This window comes from Rhinoraja longicauda, chromosome 24 (genome assembly GCF_053455715.1).
Source record: "Rhinoraja longicauda isolate Sanriku21f chromosome 24, sRhiLon1.1, whole genome shotgun sequence".
Classification (NCBI taxonomy): domain Eukaryota; kingdom Metazoa; phylum Chordata; class Chondrichthyes; order Rajiformes; family Arhynchobatidae; genus Rhinoraja; species Rhinoraja longicauda.
In genome coordinates, this window is record NC_135976.1 from 3,273,588 (window position 1) to 3,296,422 (window position 22,835).

Sequence of the window (22,835 nt, forward strand, 5' to 3'; positions counted from 1 at the left end):
TATATATTCACGATAAAGGTAGTGCAATGAAGGCTTGTTTCCAGAGTCGATAGATTATGGTATCTCTAAGCTAAACAAGACCCTTTCCTTTTATGGGTAAGCCAATTCTGAACCCAAATGACAAAGTCACCGTGACTCCCATGCACCTAAAACGTTTGGATCATGAGGGACCTAATTAAAAGCCTTACGAAAATCCAATAGACAACATCCACTGCGCTATCGTCATTGTTCACCACCATCACCTCTTCAAAAGACTCAATCACATTTGTAAGATCTGACCTGCCATGGACAAAGCCATGCTGACTGTCTCTAATCAGCCCATTCTCTTCCAAATGTGAGTAAAATCCTTATCCAAGAATCCCCTCCAATAGCGTCCCTGCTACTGAAATGTGAGGCTCACTGGCCTCTAGTTTCCTGCATTGTCTCTACTTCCCTTTTTAAATAAAGAAAGATCATTGGCTGCTTTCCAGTCCTCTGGAACGTCACCTCTGGCTAGACAAGATACAAGGCCCCTGCTATGTCCTCTCTTGCCTCCCTCAATAACCTGGGATAGATCCCATCAGGCCATGATGATTTATCCACCCCTAATGTTCTTCAAGAGAACCAACACCACCTCCTTTTTGATTGTAAACTGTCCTAGCATATTAGTATTCCCCATACTGATCTTACTGTCCTCAATGTCCTTCTCCTTCGTGAATACAGGTGCAAAGTACTAATTTGCTACTTTGCCTAAATACTTTGACTCCAAGCATAAATTCCATTCTTTGCTCTTTTCCCTGATTACCCGTTTGTTTTTAATATACATCCAAAAAGCCGGGATATTCTTTAATCCAATTAGTTTATGGCATTTCATGGCCCCTTTTGGCCCTTCTTGAGTTTGGTTTAGTTTAATTTAGTTTAGAGATACAGCGTGGAAACAGGCCCTTTGGCCCACCGAGTCCGCATCGACCAGCGACCCCCGCACACCTACACTATGGTGCACGCACTAGGGACAATTTTACATTTATATCAAGCCAATTAACCTACAAACCTGTACAGCTTTGGAGTGTGGGAGGAAACCAATGATCTGAGATGTGGGTCACGGGGAGAACGAACAAACTTCGTACAGGCAGCGCCCGTAGTCGGGATCAAACCTGGGACTCTGGCACTGTAAGGCAATAGCTCTACCGCCTAAATTAATTCCTGCCTGCTCTATATTGCTCAAAGGCTGTATCAGAAATATAAATATTTGCCTCATATTTAATCCTTTAAACTCAACATCATTTCTCAGGTCATCAAGCATTCAATTTTACAGAGAAAATTATGTTCATTTCTTCATGAAATAATCTCATGCTTCTGTTTCATTTGGTTCCATCGTTCCGCAAGGTCAGATCGTTCAGCAAGATCGTTCAAATTACTGTCATGATTGAGGGTGTTTAATTCGGTTTAGTGTGGAAACAGGCCCTTCTGCCCACCAAGTCCACGCCAACCAGGGACAATTTACATTTTTATATAAAAACAATTAACCTACAAACCTGTAGGTCTTTGGTGTGTGGGAGGAAACCGAAGAACTCAGAGAAAACCCAAGAGGTCATGGGGAGAACGTACAAACTCTGTACAGACAGCACCCTTAGTCGGGATCGAACCTGGGTCCCTGGCGCTGAAAGCACTGTAAGGTACCGCTACGCCATTATGCCGCCGTGTTAGCACTGAATTTGGCTGACAATAATGGCAGAAATATCCATTTCATCCTACCATAGAATGGAGCAATGGGATTAAAAAGCTGCTTTGCCTTTCTCTTTATAAGAAGAACAATGCACCTCTGACTTGAATAGCCCGTTCTCATTTTACAGGATTGTTGGCAGTGCATCTTGAGATAGCTCCGGCAGTGACTAGCTCTCACTGCACAATAACTATGTCATCTGGTTACAATTCACTTACAGGAAAAAAAACAGAAAGGAGAAAGAGAAAGAAGGGAAAAAAAACCAATTGGTAGATTGCATCAGATGTTTTAATCTCACCCTTTGTTGCTCTAAACCCATCAATCAGCAAAGGGCCCGTGAGAAAAACCTCTGAAGAAAATGACAGTAGAGTTATGTGCAATTTTTGATCGCCCACTAACTCTGGTGCAGTTTTAAGTCCACAGGGTCTAGGTTGCATTCTCTGGGATAAGGTTTTACTCACATTTGGAAGAGAATAGACTAAAGGGTGTATGCTGATATCAGAACGATTTCCTTCAGTAATGTAATTCGAAGGGTAAAGAAATGGCCATTTCCTGTTAGCAAGACTCATGAAGCTAATGCATAGTGAAAGTGCATGTCTTGACCCGAAACGTCACCCATTCCTTCTCTCCCGAGATGCTGCCTGACCCGCTGAGTTACTCCAGCATTTTGTGTGTATCTTAAATTTGAACCAGCATCTGCAGTTATTTTCCTACACATAATGAATGGTCTTAACCACAATGTCAATGTCTGCCGGCAAACATGATGATGGTATGGAGCGGTGTTACATTACATACACTCTTTTGCCCTAGTGCATTCGTTAGTGGTAGATTGATCTAATCTTCAAACCATCATTCAAATCCAGGATGGAACCCTGATTTCTGAAACTGTGAACCAGCAACCCTTCTATCTGCCCCCCCACCCCCCACACACCCCCACACCCCCCACACCCCACACACCCCCCCACCCCACACCCCACACACCCCACACACCCCCCACACACCACACCCCACACACCCCACACACCCCCCACCCCACACACCCCACACAGCCCCCCCACCCCACACACCCCCCACCCCCCACACCCCACACCCCACACCCCACACACCCCACCCCCACACACCTTTTACCCACGCACATATACCCTTAGAAACAAGTATTAATTGCCCATTCCTATTGCTGTGAGGCCATTATATCACATGTGACAGGAGTCATAAGTAGGTTAGACAAGGGAAGGGAAGCAGATTGTGTAGGATAAAGCCGATTAAACAGTAGACAGACACAAAACGCCAGAGAAAGGGAATAGGTGACGTTTCGGGTCGAGTCTGAAGAAGGGTCTCAACCCGAAAAGTCTCCTATTCCTTTTCTCCAGAGATGCTGCCTGAGTTACTCCAGCGTATTGTATGTATCTGAGGAAAGCAGATTGTCTGTTCTGGAGGACCTCAGTGAACTGGTAGAAGTCTATCATAATCCACATAGTAATTCTGACCCAGAACAGGAGACGAGTTCAGGAGTTGCAAAGCAAGTTTAGATCGTAACCCTAATTTATTCACTTCTATCCTATGCAAAATGCAGTTCTGACCATACCATGAGATATATCATTTGTGCAGGCAACGTGTGTAAACACTTTGACACAACAAATTGCTGTGATGTTAAAATCATTGCCTGACCAGTTGAAGGCAACAATTTAAACATTCACTTTCAGTAGAGAATTGAATAAATATTTGGAAGGTAAAGTAATTGCATGGATATGTGGGGCACGCACAGGAAGTGAGACAAAATGGTTTCGTTTTTCAGAGACTTCCCTGACTTCAGAATATTCCAAAGCACTCTACAGCCAATGAAATGTTTTTGACACTTAGAAATATGACATCTAATTTGAACACACTGAGATCATATCAACTTCCATTTTCTGTAGTTGTATGAAAAATAAACTACAGTTGATTACATTTTACATGCAGATACAAAGCATAATCCTCTTCATTGATTCTTGTCATCCTTTGCTGTGATGTTATGCCATCCCAAATCTTATACTTCCGCAAATCACATCTACAAGGATGTGGAGATTCCAATAGTGGGATGATTTAGTTTAGTTTAGAGATACAGCGTGGAACAGGCCCTTCGGCCCACCGGGTTCTCGCCGACCAGCAATCCCCGCACATTTACACTATCCTACACACACTAGGGACAATTTTACATTTACCAAGCCAATTAATCTACATACCTGTACGTCTTTGGAGTGCGGGAGGAAACCGAAGATCTCGGAGAAAACCCATGCAGGTCACGCGGAGAACGTACAAACTCCGTACAGACAACGCCCACAGTCGGAATCGAACCCGGGTCTCCGGCGCTGCATTCGAGGTAAGGCAGCAACTCTACCGCATGGATGTGGAGACGATGTTCCCAGTAGTGGGAGAGTCTAGCACCACGAGGGTGGTGAATCTGTGGAATTCATTGCCACAGACAGTGGTGGAAGCCAAGTCATTGGTTATTTCTAAAATGGAATTGATAGGTTCCTGAATAGTAAGGGATTAAAAGAATCCCGGAAGAAGTGGATAAGACAGGTGTGGAGGGATTATGGGCCAAACGTGTGCAGGTGGGACTAGTGTAACTGTGGCATGTTAGCGAGTGTGAGCAAGTTGGGCCAAAGGGCCTGTTTCTACGCTGTATCGCTCTATGAGTAAATCAGGAGAATGACGTTGAGATGGAAAAATAAATTAGCCATGATCGAATGGCAGAGCAGACTCAATGGGCCGAATGGTCTATGTTTTATGGAAAGATCTGAATAATAGTACATACATAAAGGACAATGATATCAATGTAGAGCCACAGTAACAGCAATTGTGAGATGACAAATCCATTGTGCAATTGTTGAAGACAAATCCAACTTGGCAGGGTGAGGGGGCAAAGCACCATCCTTCACATGAGACATGGTGTATGAGATATTTTGTGTATCTTTCCACGTGGACAAAAACAAATGCTTGTGGTTGCCTATGCCGAAATTGTGGAACAGTCATGCTGCAGGGAGTGCATATATTACACAGTGACCCGGATTCACTTCTAATGGAAGATAGACACAAAAAGCTGGAGTAACTCAATGGGTCAAACAGCATCTCTGGAGAAAAGGAATAGGTGACATTTCGGGTCACAAGTTCACAAATTATAGAAGTAGAATTAGGCCATTTGGCCCATCGAGTCCACTCCGCCATTCAATCATGGCTGATCTCTGCCTCTTAATCCCATTTTCCTGCCTTCTCCCCATAACCCTTGACACCCGTTCTAATCAAGAATTTGTTTCTTTCTGCCTTAAAAATATCCACTGACTTGGCCTCCACTGCCCTCTGTGGCAATGAGTTCCACACATTAACTACCCTCTGAACAAAGAAGTTCCTCCTCATCTCCTTTCTAAAAGAGCACCTTTTAATTCTGAGGCGATGACCTCTGGTCCTAGACTCTCCCACCAGTGGAAACATCCTTCTACTCGGCCAAGCAGAGCTGGTCCTCACCCTCAACAACTTCTCCTTTGACTCCTCCCACTTCCTCCAAGTCCAGGGCGTAGCTATGGGCACCCGCATGGGCCCCCAGCTATGCCTGCCTCTTTGTAGGGTACGTTGAACAATCCCTGTTACAGGCGTACACTGGCCCTATCCCCAAACTCCATCTCCGTTACATTGATGACTGCATCGGTGCTACCTCCTGCACCCATGCAGAACTCATGGACTTCATCAACTTCACCACCAATTTTCATCCTGCACTCAAATTTACTTGGACCATCTCCGACACCTCCCTCCCCTTTCTTGATCTCACCGTCTCCATCTCAAGAAATAGACTATTGACTGACGTCCATTACAAACCCACTGACTCCCACAACTATCTTGACTACACTTCTTCCCACCCTGCTTCCTGCAAAGATTCTATCCCCTACTCCCAATTCCCCCGTCTACGCCGCATCTGCGCCCAAGATGAGGTGTTCCATACTAGAACATCCGAGATGTCCTCATTCTTTGGGGAACGGGGGTTCCCCTCTCCCTTCATAGATGAGGCCCTCACTCGTGCCTCCTCATTACCCTGCAGATGCGCCCTTGCTCCCCCTCCTCCTAGTCGCAACAGAGACAGAGTCCCCCTAGTCCTTACCTTCCACCCCATCAGCCATTACATACAATACATAATCCTCCGAAATTTCTGCCACCTCCAACGGGATCCCAATGCTAGTCACATCTTTCCATTTCCACCCCTTTCCGCCTTCCACAGAGACCGTCCCTCCACAACTCCCTGGTTAACTCACCCCTTCCCACCCAAACCACCCCCTCCCCAGGTACCTTCCCATGCAACCATTGAAGATGCAACACCTGTCGCTATACCTCCTCCCTCGACTCTGTCTAGGGACCCCGACAGTCCTTTCAAGTTTGGCAGAGGTTCACTTGCACCTCGTCCAACCTCATCTACTGTATCCATTGTTCAAGATGTGGACTCTTCTACATCAGTGAGACCAAACGCCGACTGGGCGATCGTTTCGCGAAACCCCTTCACTCAGCCCACGTGAACCAACCTGATCTCCCGGTTGCTGGACACTTATTCTCCTTCCCATTGCTACACAGACCTTTCTGTCCATGATCTCCTCCATTGTCAGAGTGAGGCTAAACGCAAATTGGAGGAACAGCATCTCATATTTCGCTTGGGCAGCTTTCAGCCCAGTGGTATGAATCTTGTTTTCTCTCACTTCAGGTGGTCCCAGCATTCCCTCTCTCTCTATCCCTCCCCCACCCAAGTCGCACTAGCTTCACATTTTCACCCTACATACAGCTTACAAAGGCCTGTTTCTTTTATCATCGTTACTTTTTTGCATACCTTTCATTCATTATTCTTTATCTCTCCACATCACCGTCTATATCTCTCGTTTCCCTTATCCCTAACCAGTCTGAAGAAGGGTCTCGACCCGAAATGTCACCCATTCCTTCTCTCCAGAGATGCTGCCTGTCCCGCTGAGTTACTCCAGCTTTTTGTGTCTATCCACTCTATCTCTGCCTTTCATTATTCCGTAAGTTTCAATGCGGTCCTCCCTCAACCTTCTAAATGCCAGTAGGAAGTCCAAAGCTCATCATATGCTAATGCACTCATTCCTGGAATCATTGTTTTAAACCTCCTCTGGACCCTCTCTAGACCCAGCACATCTTCCTCAGATGTGCTGGGTCTGGAGCCAGGTGCTGGGGGCCCAATGTTTCTCACAGTACTCCAAATGTGGCCAGACCAGTGCCTTATGGAGCCTCAGCATTCCATCTCTGGCTTTGTATTCCAGTCCTCCTGATCTAAATGCTTGCATTAAATTTGCCTTCTTCAGACTGAGAGTCAGGGGAAAGGGAATCGAGAGGTATAGACGGTGATATAGAGATACATAGAACAAATGAATGTGAGGGACATGCAGAAAAGTAACGATGATAAAGGGAGCAGGCCATTGTTAGCTGTGGGCTAGGTGAAAATGAGTTACAGACAATGAGACTCAACAAGACGGCTTTGAAGTTGGTACGACTTGGGTGGGGAAGGACGGAGGGAGAGGGGATGCAAGGGTTACTTGAAGTTAGAGAAATCAATATTCATACCACTGGGTTGTAAACTGCCCAAGTCCTTCTAATCTCCGGCACTGGGCAATGTCATAAACCACATGTTCATGGAAAACATCTGGGCATTCAATCCCAGCAACTTACACAACCCCTCAAGCACAAATACACAACGGGAGAATTGAACTGGCATGTCAAGCATTCAAATAGAAACAAAAATGTGGTCCAAACTTATATTATTAAAGTTATCTTAAAAGTCAACTCAAAAATTCCCCAGAAATATCCTGGTCTTGGCTGGATTTCTTTTCCTGAACCTGTTTGAGGAAGCACAAAGTGAAACCCAGGGAATAAAATGTCCGAAGAAGGGTTTCGACCCTCAACATCACCTATCCCCCTTTCCCCAGAGATGCTGCCTGACCCGCTGAGTTACTCCAGCATTTTGTGTCTATCTTCAGTTTAAACCAGCTTCTGCGGTTCCTTCCCACACGAATAAAAAGTTTAATTAGGTGTGGAATTTGCCTCTTTAACTCGGCGGAGCATGGTGCACCGCCCGGGGCGCTAGGATCCGGAGAGTGTGTGTATTATTTCCCCCCTCCTCCCTTCCCCCTCTGACCGCAGCGACCTCTGATTTCCCTGAAGACGTTGCATGTCTTCCATTAAAACCGCAGGCATGCAGCGTCGAGTCCTGCCCCGGCCAGCTGCGATCACAACACTCTGCTCTGTCATGTCCTGCGACGACCGGCAAGACCTGCCGGCAGCTGCCCAATTCTCAGCATGGACCAACGAACTGTCTTGCTGAAATTCCTCAGACAAGTTCAGGGCAAGAAACCCAGCAAGGAGCAGAATATCTCTGGGGAGTTCCTGGTAAGTTCATTGTTGAAACTACTTTGAAACCTACTTTTGGCCGCTGAACGAGGCAAGCGACTGACTGGGTCAAAGTCTCAGGATTGAACCCAAGGACAGGTTGATAGTTGGGGAACTTTGAATCTCTCTCTGGGGGGGGGGGTCTGGACCTGGGACTCTTGTGCTTAGCGGGTCTTCATCAACATGAGCACATCGGCGGGGTGTCAACGCGTAAAATTGGATGGCCAACTGCGTCCGGGGTTATTAGGGCGAATGAGCAAAGGTTTGCCCATTGGGATGAAGGAGAGGCAGAAAGGTAGATCGATCATTCCGGGGGTTGGGACCATGGCTGCTGAAGGTAACGCTGCCAGTTCTGGAGCCATTAAACACAGGGCTAATAGGGAGGCCGGGGTAGTCGCCCTGAAATTCTTGCCGATATTTATCCCACTGTCACACAATGCTCAGCGGGACAGTCAGCATCTCTGGAGAGAAGGAATGGGTGACGTTTCGGGTCGACACCCTTCTTCGGCTTTCGGGGTGATTGTGGTTTTGTTGTTTGTGGGATCCTGCTGTGTATAGTTTGGCTGCCACCTTTCCCACATTGCAGTTGTGAGTAGTGTCCACTTTCCAACATTACTTCATTGTAAGACACTTTACACACTCGAGTCTACTCCTTTTTTTCTGAATTTGTCTCCTGGATTTTGTGTGTGGGGGGTTCTTTCAGGACGATCTCACAGGGCATAAGGACACAAAGTTTAAATGGAATAAAAGTGCATTGCTCCTTCTGATTGTTCAGTAGAGTTTAGTTTATTGTCACGCGTACCGAGGTACAGTGAAAAGCTTTTGTTGCGTGCTAACCAATCAACAGGTAGACAGTGCATGATTACAATTGATCCATTTACAGTGTGTAGATACATGATAAGGGAATAACATTGAGTGCATAGTCAAAGTAAGAAATGCTGCTGTAGGAATAGAGATTTAAGAGTGTGGACCGATTATAATATGTGATTGTAGATCTGCTTCAGTGGCTAGCATGCAAATTGTCTAGCCCTAGATAGAGCTCTTGGGACTAACGGAATCAAGGGATATGGGGACAAAGCAGGAACGGGGTAGTGATTTTGGATGATCAGCCATGATCATATTGGATGGTAGTGCTGGCTTAAAGGGCCGAATGGCCTACTCCTGCACCTATTCTCCATGTTTCTAATCGCCTGGGTTGGGTACCATCTTGGAAGCCATCATCCATTATCTGCCTGGCAGATGACCTGGCAGGTTTGGGCAGGAGGGATGTGCCACCCATGTGGATGAACTGAGGGTGCAGAGACTGGCACCTCAGCAGCTGGGGTTGTTACCTGGAAGTGTGCAATTTCCCGGGAATGGCTGGGACACGGTTAGGAGTATGTCAGCATTTGTAAGGAAGCCCAGAGCATGTAATTATTTGTAGCGGATCATGGCCAGTAAGTTTCTGTTTGCAGGACCTTACCTGCAAAAGAACCTGCTATTCTTTTCATGGAGTCATAGAAACATAGAAAAATAGGTGCAGGAGGAGGCCATTCGGCCCCACGTGCCAGCACCGTCATTCAATATGATCATGGCTGATCATCCAAAATCAGTACCCCGTTCCTGCTTATTCCCCATATCCCTTGGTATCATTAGCCCTAAGAGCTAAATCTAACCCTCTCTTGAAAACATCCAGTGAATTGGCCTCCACTGCGTTCTGTGGCAGAGAATTCCATAGATTCACAACTGTCTGGGTGAAAAGGTTTTTCCTCATCTCAGTCCTAAATGGCCTCCCCCTTATTCTTAAACTGTGGCCCCTGATTCTTACTATCAGATTGTTTGTTATCAGGCTTCTGAATGGTCATCCCACAAATTCGTTCTGAGAATGTTTGGCCTTGTGTGCTTCTGAAGTAGTCCATTGTTTAAAAGTGGTAGTTGTGCAAAATGGCCGAAAAGAACCACATCCGTATTGAAAATGAAAATTAATCCTTTTCTCTGAGGTGAACAGATCTTTAATTTGGGTCAAGGTTATTCTAACCTGTTAAACAAGACATTTGGCAGGCAGTAATTTAGTTTGACAACATACCGATATATTACATGACATTCTAAAATAACCATCCTTAAGGGAATTGTAGATATTTTTGAAAGGTGCTGTTGTATTTTCTCCTGTGGATTCCTGCCCTGCATCAGGGGATTGTTGGATCCATTGTGGTATCAGGAGGAAAGGGAGGGTAGGTACACAAGATGCCTAAAGTTTAACATTTTGCTAATCACTTCATTGTATTTTGTAAAAATTCAGCAGCTCCCAACATTCAGTCAGTCTCCTTTTAAGCTTCACTGTGCAAATTCAATTCTGTTATTTGGGGGAAAAAGCAGGACCGGGATACTGATTTTAGATGATCAGCCATGATCACATTGAATGGCAGTGCTGGCTCGAAGGGCCGAATGGCCTACTCCTGCACCTATTTTTCTATGTTTGCTATGTTTCTATTCATCATCTTGTTCAGACTGAGAGTCAGGGGAAAGGGAAAGCAGGGATATAGACGGTGATACAGAGAGATATAGAACAAATGAATGAAAGATATGCAAAAGTTAATGATAGTTAAAGGAACAGGCCATTGTTAGGTGTGGCCTAGTTGAAAACTAGTTACCGACAATGAGACTCAATAAGACAGCTTTGAAGTTGGTACAACGACGTGGGTGGGTGGGGGAGGGACAGAGAGAGAGGGGATGCAAGGTATATCTGAAGTTGGAGAAATCAATATTCCTACAGCTGGGGTGTAAACTGCCCAAACGAAATATGAGGTGCTGTTCCTCCACTTTGCATTTGGCCTCAGTCTGACAATGGAGGAGACCCAGGACAGAAAGGTCAGGGTGGGAGTGGGAAAGGGAAATAAAGTGTTTGGCAACCGGGAGATCAGGTAAGTTCAGGCCGAAGGTGTTCAGCGAAATGATCGCCCAATTTACAATTGGTCTCGGCAATGTATAAGAGTCCACACCTTGAACAATGAATTTAGTAGATGAGGTTGGAGGAGGTGCAAGTGAACCTCTGACTAGTCTGAAAGGACTGTTAGGATCCCTGGACAGTCGAGGGAGGAGGTATAGGGACAGGTGTTGCATCTCCTGCGGTTGCAGGGGAATGTCCCTTTAATCTTAAGCAAAACAAAATACTAGAGGAACTCAGCAGGTCAGCATCTGTGGAGGGTAATGGACAGGCAACGTTTCGGGTCGGCAGCCTTCAGTCTGAAGAAAGCTCCCAACCCAAAATGTTGCCTGTCCATTCCCTGCATAGATGTTGCCTGGCCCACTGAATTACAAAAGCACCTTGTGTTTTTAATTAAAAAGATTAGTTCTATGATTTAGGATTACTTCATTGGTGATAAAATAATACTTTGCAAACCTCCAACCTCACCACCAGTATGATCCAGTAAACCCTCACATGCGGTGGAGAGTTAGACTAGCTCGAGTCTGCTTGGAGGGATGGCAAGTGCATTTTGGCCTCAGTCCTCCAAGTCTCTGTTCCCAATGAGCTTTCATCTTCTCTAAGTAACCTGGAGTTCCCACTTTAGAAATTGCCAAACAAAAAACCAGATAGTGAGGAATAAACCTGACTCTGCCTCAGAATATTCCTAGAAAGTTCACCACGGTACCTCCTGTCTCCCAGCACCACCCATGCCATGCGATACAGCTACTGGTGCCTCATGGTCAGACGGTAAGTGACCAGACTATCTGATAGTTAGTCAAGAATGATCCAGTGGTAGGACCTTTCATGTAATCCATGTCCAGGATGTTTAAATGAGTAAACAAAAATTCTTAAAAGAAAAGGAAACAAACATTTGTGGGGGTTTTTTAAACTTGGTATTTGCTTTCCGCATTGACCTGGAGTAGTCGTCTGTGCCAGAGATCACAGACCTGTGATTGAGTTTTGTTTTATTTAGTTTAGAGATACAGAGTGGAAACTGGCCTTTCCACTCATCGAGTCCACACCGACCATCAATCACCCGCTCACACTAGTTCTATGTTAACCCACTTTTGCATCCACTCCCGACATCTTAGGGGCGATTTACAGAGTCCAATTAACCTACAAACCCGCACATCTTTGGGAAGTCGGAGAAAACCCGAGCACTTACGTGTTCACAGAGAGAAGTCAAGTCAAGTCAAGTTTATTTGTCACATACACATACACGATGTGCAGTGAAATGAAAGTGGCAATGCCTGCGGATTGTGCAAAAAAAAAGTTACAATTACAGCATATAAATTAAAATTAATACAGAAAAGAAAATTTAGTCCCTGGAGTTATAATAGTTAACAGTCCTGATGGCCTGTGGGAAGAAACTCCGTCTCATCCTCTCCGTTTTCACAGCGTGACAGCGGAGGCGTTTGCCTGACCGTAGCAGCTGGAACAGTCCGTTGCTGGAGTGGTAGGGGTCCCTCATAATCTTGCTTGCTCTTGATCTGCACCTCCTGATGCAACTCCACATAGACTGCACCCGAGGTCAGGATCAAACCCGGGTCTCTGGCGCTGTGAGGCTCAACACTGTGCTGCCTTTGAATACTACTCTGCAGTATTAATTGAAAAAAATGTCCTGATATTTCGTATAAAATGATAAACCAGTGCTCTTCATGTAACTAAAAGATCCAATCTGGAAACATGGCCTTTCACTAGTTGTTTAAACAGCGTTTATCCTCGTGGCATTGTGAACAATGCCAACTGCTTCAGTGACTGCACCAACACTCACAGCAGGGTGAACTCAGTAATATGTCTTATTTACAGCAACAAGGAAGTCCAGGACCACATGGGGCACTGCTCCTCATTCTCAGGGTGCATGTGCCGTGAGGCTTGTCCTGGCTATTCTCTCCTGGTCTTGAAGGTGGACATGCACTGGTTTCTGCCTGCAGTTCACCCTTGTCTCGAGAGGCGCTGGCGGTCTCAGACTTATCCTGACAGCTCAGCTTTGGGCTTCATGAGGCGGTGCTGGTGGTCTCTGGATTAGCCTGGCGGCTCAGTCTGTGTGTGGGAACAGTCCCCCATTGCCCATGGGCAGGAAGAGGCACTGGCATCTCAGGCTTGCCCCAGCCACTCTGTCAGCCTCAGTCGAGGGACTCGCTGTCGGAGACCTCTTCCCAGAAGCCCAATCTTGACCACGTGGTGGTGCTGGTGGTCTCTGGGTTTTCCCAGTGGCTCGGCCTTCCTCAAACCTGTGACAGGGGAACACAGCTAGTAGGGAGGCACCACGTTTACCACCCACCCAGTCCTCAAGAAAAACATTGAATGATTACCACCCCAGTAACTTTAACATTGACCATAATGAGGTGCTTTGAAAGATTGATAATGGCCAGTCTTCCAGATCATCTAGATTTATTGCACCTCGCATAAAGGAAAAATAAGGCTGTGGAAGATGCCATCTCTCTTGCAGCGGTCCAACGCTGGATCACTTTGACAATGAGAATGACAATGAGCCAGGTCAGGATGTTCTTCATTAACTCCAACTCAAACTTCAACATTATAATACTGAATAAGCTAATCGGCAAACGTCTGGACCCAGGACTTAGACCTCGTTCTGCAAGTGGCTTCTGGACTTCTTGGTCATAACATTTTCTCTACCATAACCCTCAAAACTGCTGCCTCTCACAGTTGGTGTGCGGTCTTCTGCTCTACATCCTGTATACCCATGACTGTTTGGCTAAGTACAATGCCAACTCAATCTTTAAGTTCGCCGATGATACCATTTTTGTTGGCAGTTACTGATGAGACCAAGTACTGGATAGAGAAGGGCCAAATGGCATCCTCCTGCACCTATTTTTTATGGTTCTATGAGATCGAAAACCTAGTGTCATGGTGTTAAGAACCTAACTCTGTCTTTAACATCAGCAAAACTAAAGAGTTGTTTGTTGATCTAAGGAAGCGAGGGATGAAGACAACCAATCCTCATCAATAGAGCTGCTGTACAGAAAGTCAACAGTTCAAAATCTGAGGCAGCCATATCACCAACAACCTAAGATAGACACAAAAAGCTGGAGTAGCTCAGCGGGTCATGCAGCATCTCTGGAGAATGGAATAGATGACCTTTCGGGTCGAGACCCTTCTTCAGACTAACAACCTAATCTGGTACATTCACACTGAAGTGGCTGAGACGATTCGACATGTCCATGAGGATTCTCTTGAACTTCTACAGATGCGCTTTAGAAAATATTCTGACCAGATGCGTCTCAGCCTGATTTGGCAGCTGCTCTGCTCGAGACCACCTGAATGTGAAGAGGGTGGTGAACACAGCCCAGTCCATCAGGGGGTCATCATTTCCTTCCTTCCAGTCCATCTTCAAGGTGCATTGCATCAGGGAAGGCTAGAAAGTTTCGTCCAGCGTGCCTGATCTCCCTGGCCAGCCCTTTTTCTTTCTTCCTCCCCATCTGGAAGAAGATACAGCAGCTTGAAAGCATGAAATATACAGACTTTTCTTTCTGACTCCTGAACCAAATGTCTTTTTTGCACCCCGTTCTCTGATATGCTGCCACTATTGACACTACCTTATTTGCATTGATTGCGTTATTGTACTTTAATATTCATTTACACTACTCACATTTTGCACTACAACCTGCTGCTTTGCAGTCATCATTATATTTTATTATATCCTTGCACCCTGGTGTATATACAATATAATATCCTTTATTGTCATTGTACAAGTACAACGAGATTTTGAAGTACAACGAGATTTTGAAGTACAACGAGATTTTGAAGTACAACGAGATTTTGAAGTACAACGAGATTTTGAAGTACAACGAGATTTTGAAGTACAACGAGATTTTGAAGAGTGCAAAGCCGCTATGTCTGGACACGCTGCCATCTTATCAATAAACCAATGTAATAAACCAAATATGACAATAAACCAATCTAATCTAATCTTCCCTAACTGTTGAATTGGAATCAACTGGTTTGTTATGCTCCTCCTCTTTAGTGTCAGACTGAGTTAACATAAAGTCTAGACCAGGTTTCTAGCTGATCTGTCTGTAACTAAAGAAAGATGAATGAGGGCCGTTAGAAAAAGATACATTGCTGGAAACATGAGATGCAGAACACACAGCTGCTAGGAAACCAAAATGAAGGAAAATCTACAGGAAAAAGAGTTTGAGTTTAGTTTATTGTCACGTAAGCTTTTGTTGCGTGCTAACCAGTCAGCGGAAAGACAATACATGATTACAATCGAGCCATTCAGTGTATAAGAAAATAACTGCAGATGCTGGTACAAATCGAAGGTATTTATTCACAAAATGCTGGAGTAACTCAGCCGGTCAGGCAGCATCGCAGGAGAGAAGGAATGGGTGATGTTTCGGGTCGAGACCCTTCTTCAGTGTATAGATACATAAGGGAATAACATGATTAATGTAAAAGAAGATGTGGAATCATGGGTTAATGTAGAGCTCAAAGCAATACACTTACTACAGAAGGCTATCATCACAGATAACAATTAATATATCTAATAAGGCCAAAAGCGACTGCTGATGCTGGAATCTGGAACAACAAATGGAATGCTGCTTCAGTTGGTTGGTCCAGGGTTCTGTTACTATTTGTAAATCCAAAATGGATTTTGGGAGAAGCAGTTGACCGAGTGCATGCTGTGTACCTGGAACCTGGTATCGCAAAGAATGCTACAGGTGCAAGGGAAAGGAAGTGAGTTAGATATGAGAAAGATAAGTATCAAAGGCTGTGCAGATTGGGTGAGATAAAGTACAATGGGGAGCATGGGTTTGGCCACCTATCACAGATCTCTGGGGTCTTTTCACCCGTTGCTATTCTGTGGAATCTACACAATAACTGTTGCTTCACAGCGAGGATGGGTGAAGGGACGACAGGGCCAGTTGCAAATGGCTACAATGTCCTCCGTTTAGTTAGGTTTTTCTTTTTATTATTCAGCATTTCAGAGTGACCACTGTGAGAAATGAAGATTGTCCTTTGGTGGTGAAAAATGTAACTCAAACCTCAATGGAAAAAAATCACCAGGGGTTTGTTTGACAGGTCACAATTGAAGAAGAATGGCTGAGACAGATAAATATAAGTCTATAGGCCAGTTAGATGTACTTTGCTTGCTGGTGAAGGCTGAATTATTAGGCATTAATAATTGAACACTAGACCAAGTGGACTCGTTGGGCCCAAATCTCTCCTGCATTGGTGCAGCACCTCCCCTCCCTCCCTCCCTCCCTCCCTCCCTCCCCCTCCCCTCCCCTCCCCTCCCCTCCCTTCCCTTCCCTTCCCTTCCCTTCCCTTCCCTTCCCTCCCTCCCTCCCCTTCCCTCCCTCCCTCCCTCCCTCCCTCCCTCCCTCCCTCCCTCCCTCCCCCACCCCACCCCCCCAATCCATCCCCCTCAACCCCCTCTTATCCTTCCTCCTCCCCCCTCCCTCCCCTCTGCCTCCCTAGGAGATAGATTTAAACTTTAAAATGTGAATAACTTAAAAAATATAACACCGATTTCAATTAAACTTCTTCCATTAGCACCAAAGGGACAACGGTGAGTAAGGTGGGCCTAAAATTGTTGCGCTATCGGGTACCATTTTGGCTGTAGTTCAGGAACAAACAAACAAACAAATGAGAGTTTTAGAAAGATTCATCAATTGAAGAGGTAAGATGTAGATTCAATAAAATGTTACCAGGGAGGAGTGAAGGCAAGATATGAAGAAGAAGAATATGATAAATTGTTTCCACTGGTAAATGGGAAAGAAGATTAATTTAAGACGACCATCTTAGGAATAAAAAAACAACATTCAAAATAGGTTTCCCTCCTCGAATAATGTACAAATCATTGTTGATTTTGCAGAGTGTTGTGGACAGCCCAGTCCATCACTCAAACCAGCCACAACTCTCCCACCCTAGCTCTCTCTCATCCCCTCCCACTTCCCAGATCTCCCTCTATCTTCCTGTCTCCACCTCTATCCTTCCGTTGTCCCGCCCCCTTGACATCAGTCTGAAGAAGGGTCTCGACCCAAAACGTCACCAATTGGAAATTAATAGATAGAATAGGTTGAGAAAGATATGAAAGATAGGCACAAAATACGCATTAGGACAGGCAGCATCTTTGGAGAGAAGGAATGGGTGATGTTTCGGGTCGAAACCCTTCTTTAGATATGAGCCAAACGCAGGCAGGTGAGACTAGAATAGGTGGGACATGTTGGTCGACATGGGCAGGTTGGGTTGAATGGCTGCTTCCACACTATGACTATAACTCTATTAATTTATTTTTTAATTGGCATGCTAGATATTTTGAATGAGAAATCTTGAGAGGAGGGGAAGGGGGTTTGCAAATTAAGGAGACTAGAATGTAAGATTAGCATTCCAAAAAAGAAAGACTTTGTTCTTGCGTATTTATGCTGCAAAATTCTTAAATATGATTGTGATTTTTTTTCTCGTACTCTCGCAGAGACTGAAAAGACAGTCAGTGAAAAACAAACATGACAAAACCTACCCATCAGGCCATGCAGAGAAGCAAGAGAATGTCACGAGGAATCGCTATAAAGACATTCTACCCTGTAAGTCCATGTTTTCAGTTTCAAATTTCCTAATTCCTATTTTAGACCCTCTAAATTCTTGCAGGATTCTAGTGTGATTCCTTATCTCGGCAATCATTAGCAAGGTGTTTGCGTGGAAATACAGATCACTAATTGATAGGATTTAAAAGTTGTTATTGGATGACTAATACCACAAGGAGAACTAAATTGGAATTATTTTTCTATGATGTGAAATGTTGCATGTATTTTCTCTGGGGACTTAATTCCTGATTTAATTATTTTCCTTAGTTTGTAGAGATTATATTGTTCAACCAAAATAAATTTGTGGGCAGTCTAGTGTCACAGCTGACCGAGCATATGCCAGAGATCCGGCTTCAATCCTGACTTAGGTGCTGTTTGTGTGAACTTTGTATGTTCTCTCTGTGACCTCCCACATCCCAAACATATGCAAGTTTGTAGGTTAATTGTAGGTTCCCTTCACTGGCAAGACCTGATTCATTGTCCATGAAGAAGAGTCTCGACCCGAAACATCGCCCATTCCTTCTCTCCTGAGATGCTGCCAGACCTGTTGAGTTACTCCAGCATTTTGTGAATAAATACCTTCGATTTGTACCAGCATCTGCAGTTATTTTCTTATACAATGTCTATTCCTAATCATCCTTGAAGATGTGCTAACGAGTTACCTGCTTGAACAATTACAATTGGTCTGGTGAATTTAAGTGGATCACTAGAGGTTTCAGAGGACACCTTATAGTGAATCACTAGGCACTTTATTAATCAGTTTTGCTTCTTTGAAATTGCTTTAACGCAGTGTGCTTGCAATGTGTCAGTATCACAGTCCATTGCATGGAGTTAAGTTAAATCTACTTAAATTAGTGATCTTTAAATAGATCCACAGGGAGTCAAGGTCAAATGCAACAATCATTCATTGGTGACACTTGCAAGTGATGTTGGACTTCCAGGGAATTCTAGCAATTTTGAAAATATATATTTTGCTGCATTGGACGTGAAAGGAACCAACAGCTTCACTCCAGGTCGGGACTACATTGGTTGGCACCCTGCACCATCGAGGGCCTCACAGTTAATAGAGCTTCACTCCAGGTCGGGACTACATTGGCTGGCACCCTACATCATCGAGGGCCTCACGGTTAATAGAGCTTCACTCTAGGTCGGGACTTCCCTTGGCTGGCACTCTGCATCATTGATAGCCTCACAGTTCTGCCAGAACACTGGGCCTTAACATTCTTTAAAAGTGAGAAAATAAGAAATACATATCTCACGAGGCCAAGATCAGACATGATATTTGAGGAAACTTGAGACCTGGCAGATGAAAGATAGTGTCTCTTCGCGTGTTAGTCCCAGAAGAAGGTCGACTATCATCCATTATAACTAAAACATTGAAACATAGAAAATAGGTGCAGGAGGAGGCCATTTAGCCTTTTGAGCCAGCACCGCCATTCATTGTGATCATGGCTGATCATCTACAATCAGTAACCCGTGCCTGCCTTCTCCCCATATCCCTTGATTCCACTAACCCCTAGAGCTCTATCTAACTCTCTTTTAAATTCATCCAGTGAATTGGCCTCCACTGCCTTCTGTGGCAGAGAATTCCACAAGTTCACAACTCTGGGAGAAAAAGTTTCTTCTCACCTCAGTTTTAAATGGCCTCCCCTTTATTCTTAGACTGTGTCCCACACTTACTTGTATATGCCTTGATCTGATTGGATAGCACACAAAACAACATTTTTCACTGTTTATTAGTACACATGACAATAATAATAAACTAATAAACGATACTAGGACCACTGATAGACACAAAATGCTGGAGTAACTCAGCGGGACAGGCAGCATGTTTGGGTGGAAGGAATGGGTGACGTTTTGGGTCGAGACCCTTCTTCAGACGAGGACCACTCCTCCCTTCCATTGAAACTACTGAAGCCTGTCTATCGGACCACAGCGCTATCATTTTTGACGCATCTCTGCCTTTATCTCCCGCAAAATCTCATCTTCCTGTTCGCTACTCCCGCGACATAAATTCATTGACTGCCAGTAAATTCTCCGAGGCTCTCACAGCTGCCCCCAACATCTGCACTATTGAGGCCTCTCCCCCCCATCTCAGCACTGAGGATCTCGCCTCTTTATTTAATATCACTTGCTCTTCCATCCTGGATTCTATCGCTCCCCTTAAAATGAAAAAGCCTAAGCCCAAAGGTCGGCCGTGGCTCAATGACACCACCAAAGCCCTAAGAAGGGAGTGCAGAAAATCAGAAAGGAGATGGAAATGTGACAAGCTTCAAATTTCCTTCGAAATTCTGAGAAACAATCTTCTCAAATACCAGGAAGCAGTAAAGTCTGCTAGGGCACAATACTTCTCCGACCTTATTTCCAAAAACTCTCATAACTCCAAGGTCCTATTTAGAACAATTACCTCTGTCATATGTCCCGCCCCCAGTACCAGCTTAGTTGGGTCCCCTGCTAAGTGCGAAGAATTCGCTAAATTTTTCACCAACAAAGTTGAGAATATTAGAATGAACATTTCCCCTCCCACCCGTGACCTAGCTGTCTCACTAGTCTGTTCATCTAAATTGGACTGCTTCCAACCCGTCACTCTATCCTCCCTTGCAAAGCTTATCTCCGCTATGAAACCTGCAACCTGCCCCCTTGATCCTGCCCCCACTGCCCTTCTGAAGGATGTCATTGCAATAGCTGGTCCCAGCATCCTCTCTATTATCAACAGTTCTCTGGCCACTGGCACTGTTCCAACCAGTTTCAAGCACGCGGTGGTCCAGCCCCTACTGAAAAAACCTAACCTAGACCCCACCTTGCCTAGCAACTACAGACCCATTTCCAAACTGCCATTCCTGTCAAAAGTCCTTGAAAAGGCAATCCTTAACCAATTAGTGCCCTACCTGCACCAAAACACCATCCTGGAAAGTTTCCAGTCAGGTTTCAGAGCCCACCACAGCACAGAGTCTGCCTTGTTGAAGGTACACAACGACCTGCTTCTCGCCATCGACACCGGCGACTGTGCAATCCTGCTCCTTCTCGACCTCAGCGCAGCGTTCGATACAGTGGACCACACCATCCTTATTGACCGTCTCCGGTACGCGGTTGGCATTGATGGCACTGCCCTGAGCTGGTTCGCTTCGTACCTCAAAGATAGGAGTTTCGCCATCAACATAGGCAGTTATTCCTCTGCTCCAGCTAGCCTCTCCTGCGGAGTTCCACAAGGCTCAATCCTAGGCCCCATTCTCTTTTCTCTATACATGCTCCCCCTTGGCCAAATCATTCAAAGGCACGGCATTTCTTTCCACTGCTATGCCGATGACACTCAGCTTTACCTCCCCCTGAAACCCAACAACCAGTCAAATTTAAACAGCCTCTCACACTGCCTTGAGGACATAAAATGTTGGATGGCACAGAACTTCCTCCAATTAAATGAGAGCAAGTCTGAGGTCATCCTATTCGGCCCCCCCGACTCCATCAAATTGATAACAGGCAGTCTTGGAAGCCTATCCTGCCTAGTCAAACCGCATGTCAAAAACCTCGGCATGATATTTGACTCTGCATTAAAATTTGATAAGCAAGTCAACGCTGTGGTAAAAGCCAGCTTCTTCCAACTTCGAACCATAGCTAAAATCAAACCTTTCCTCAAATTCGACGACACAGAAAAAATCATTCACGCTTTCATTTCCTCCCGCCTAGACTACTGCAACTCCCTATACACTGGGATCAGCCAATCTTCCCTGTCCCGCCTGCAACTGGTCCAAAACGCCGCAGCGAGACTCCTGACGGGTACCCGTAAAAGGGACCACATCACCCCGATTCTGGCCTCTCTCCACTGGCTCCCTGTACGGTACAGAATCAACTTCAAGCTCCTCCTATTCACGTATAAAGCCCTAAATGGACACTCCCCCCCCTACATCAAAAATCTTCTAACCCCCCTCTCTAACTCCAGGTCCCTCAGATCGGCCGACTTGGGGCTATTCACTATCCCACGGTCTAGGCTTAAACTCAGGGGTGACCGCGCTTTTGCGGTTGCAGCTCCTAGACTGTGGAACAGCATCCCTCTCCCGATCAGAACTGCCCCCTCCATCGACTCCTTTAAGTCCAGGCTCAAAACATATTTCTACTCCCTAGCGTTTGAGGCTCATTGAGGAGGCGCTGTGAACTGTTTGCGTGCTACTGTATGTTTTCATTTTTTTTTCTATTGGAACCTAATCAAATGTACAGCACTTTGGTCAACGTGGGTTGTTTTTAAATGTGCTATACAAATAAAATTGACTTGACTTGACTTGACTTCCCCCCACACCATTATCCTGGCCGCAAACAATGATTCTTGCCCAGGAATGTCCTGCAAGTACTGTATGATCAATGTACTATATACTCTCAGGAAACTCTTGTAAATACATCCCAGTGAACTTTCTGCTGCAACACTACCCACTAGACTGGCCCCTGGAAAAATCACCTGGCACATTCGGTAAATTCCTGTGTACTTAACTCCTGAAAGATGCTCCCAATTCTGGTTAAGAAAACATCAATTTTTCCGTCATCCCAGAGCACCAACCACCATGATACAAGACAAAATACCGGCCCCTACATCATCATCTTGCTAAATTTCAATAAACGTTGCTACCAATATTCCCTTTATCCTCGGACGATAAGGGAATGGAATATGTTGCCACCCAACACACGTGTCTCTCCCGATGTTCAGTCATTTAAAAAGGGGATTGAGCAACTAGATCTCCTGAACTTGGTCACAAAGGCCCACTTCAAAATGTAATCACTACTCTACTCACTCCGACCTGCGCGAGATAACCACTTATGAGGTGTTTGTGCAGTAATCAACCAGAACCAGAACCAGAAAAGAACCAATTAGACTAAAATGCCAATACATTAATAAATCGATGAAGACAAAGAGCTGGTGGCAAAACATTATAAATCTAATGGCTCTGTGATTCTTCTGAAGTGCTTTCTTAGATCTGAGATTTCTATCTGCAAGCTTATGATGTAAATGAAGCATTTCAAATTTAGAATTAAATTAGAAACTGAAACACTTCTTGACGTACAGTTTGAACTCTATGGAAATGCTGCTATCTCTTCAGCCCTCACTCTTATTCTAAATATAAATTGCACCAAAATTATACCAGAAACCTACCTGAATTTAAACTGAACTTACTGAGTCTTGCTATCGCAGTGGATCTTGCCATTCATTCGTTCCATCCATGAAACAGTTTTCATC

General features: G+C 45.0%; 1 protein-coding gene across 1 annotated transcript in view; it reads left to right on the forward strand.

Moving 5' to 3' along the window:
• Nucleotides 1-7,988: 7,988 nt before the first annotated feature.
• LOC144605203 (tyrosine-protein phosphatase non-receptor type 22-like) overlaps nucleotides 7,989-22,835 on the forward strand; it is a 98,335-nt gene continuing 83,488 nt past the window's right edge. Inside the window, exons 1-2 of the mRNA XM_078420298.1 lie at nucleotides 7,989-8,119; nucleotides 17,506-17,614. Of these exons, the coding sequence (XP_078276424.1) occupies nucleotides 8,030-8,119; nucleotides 17,506-17,614 (199 nt within the window). The 5' untranslated portion in view covers nucleotides 7,989-8,029. The remainder of the gene's footprint in view (nucleotides 8,120-17,505; nucleotides 17,615-22,835) is intronic.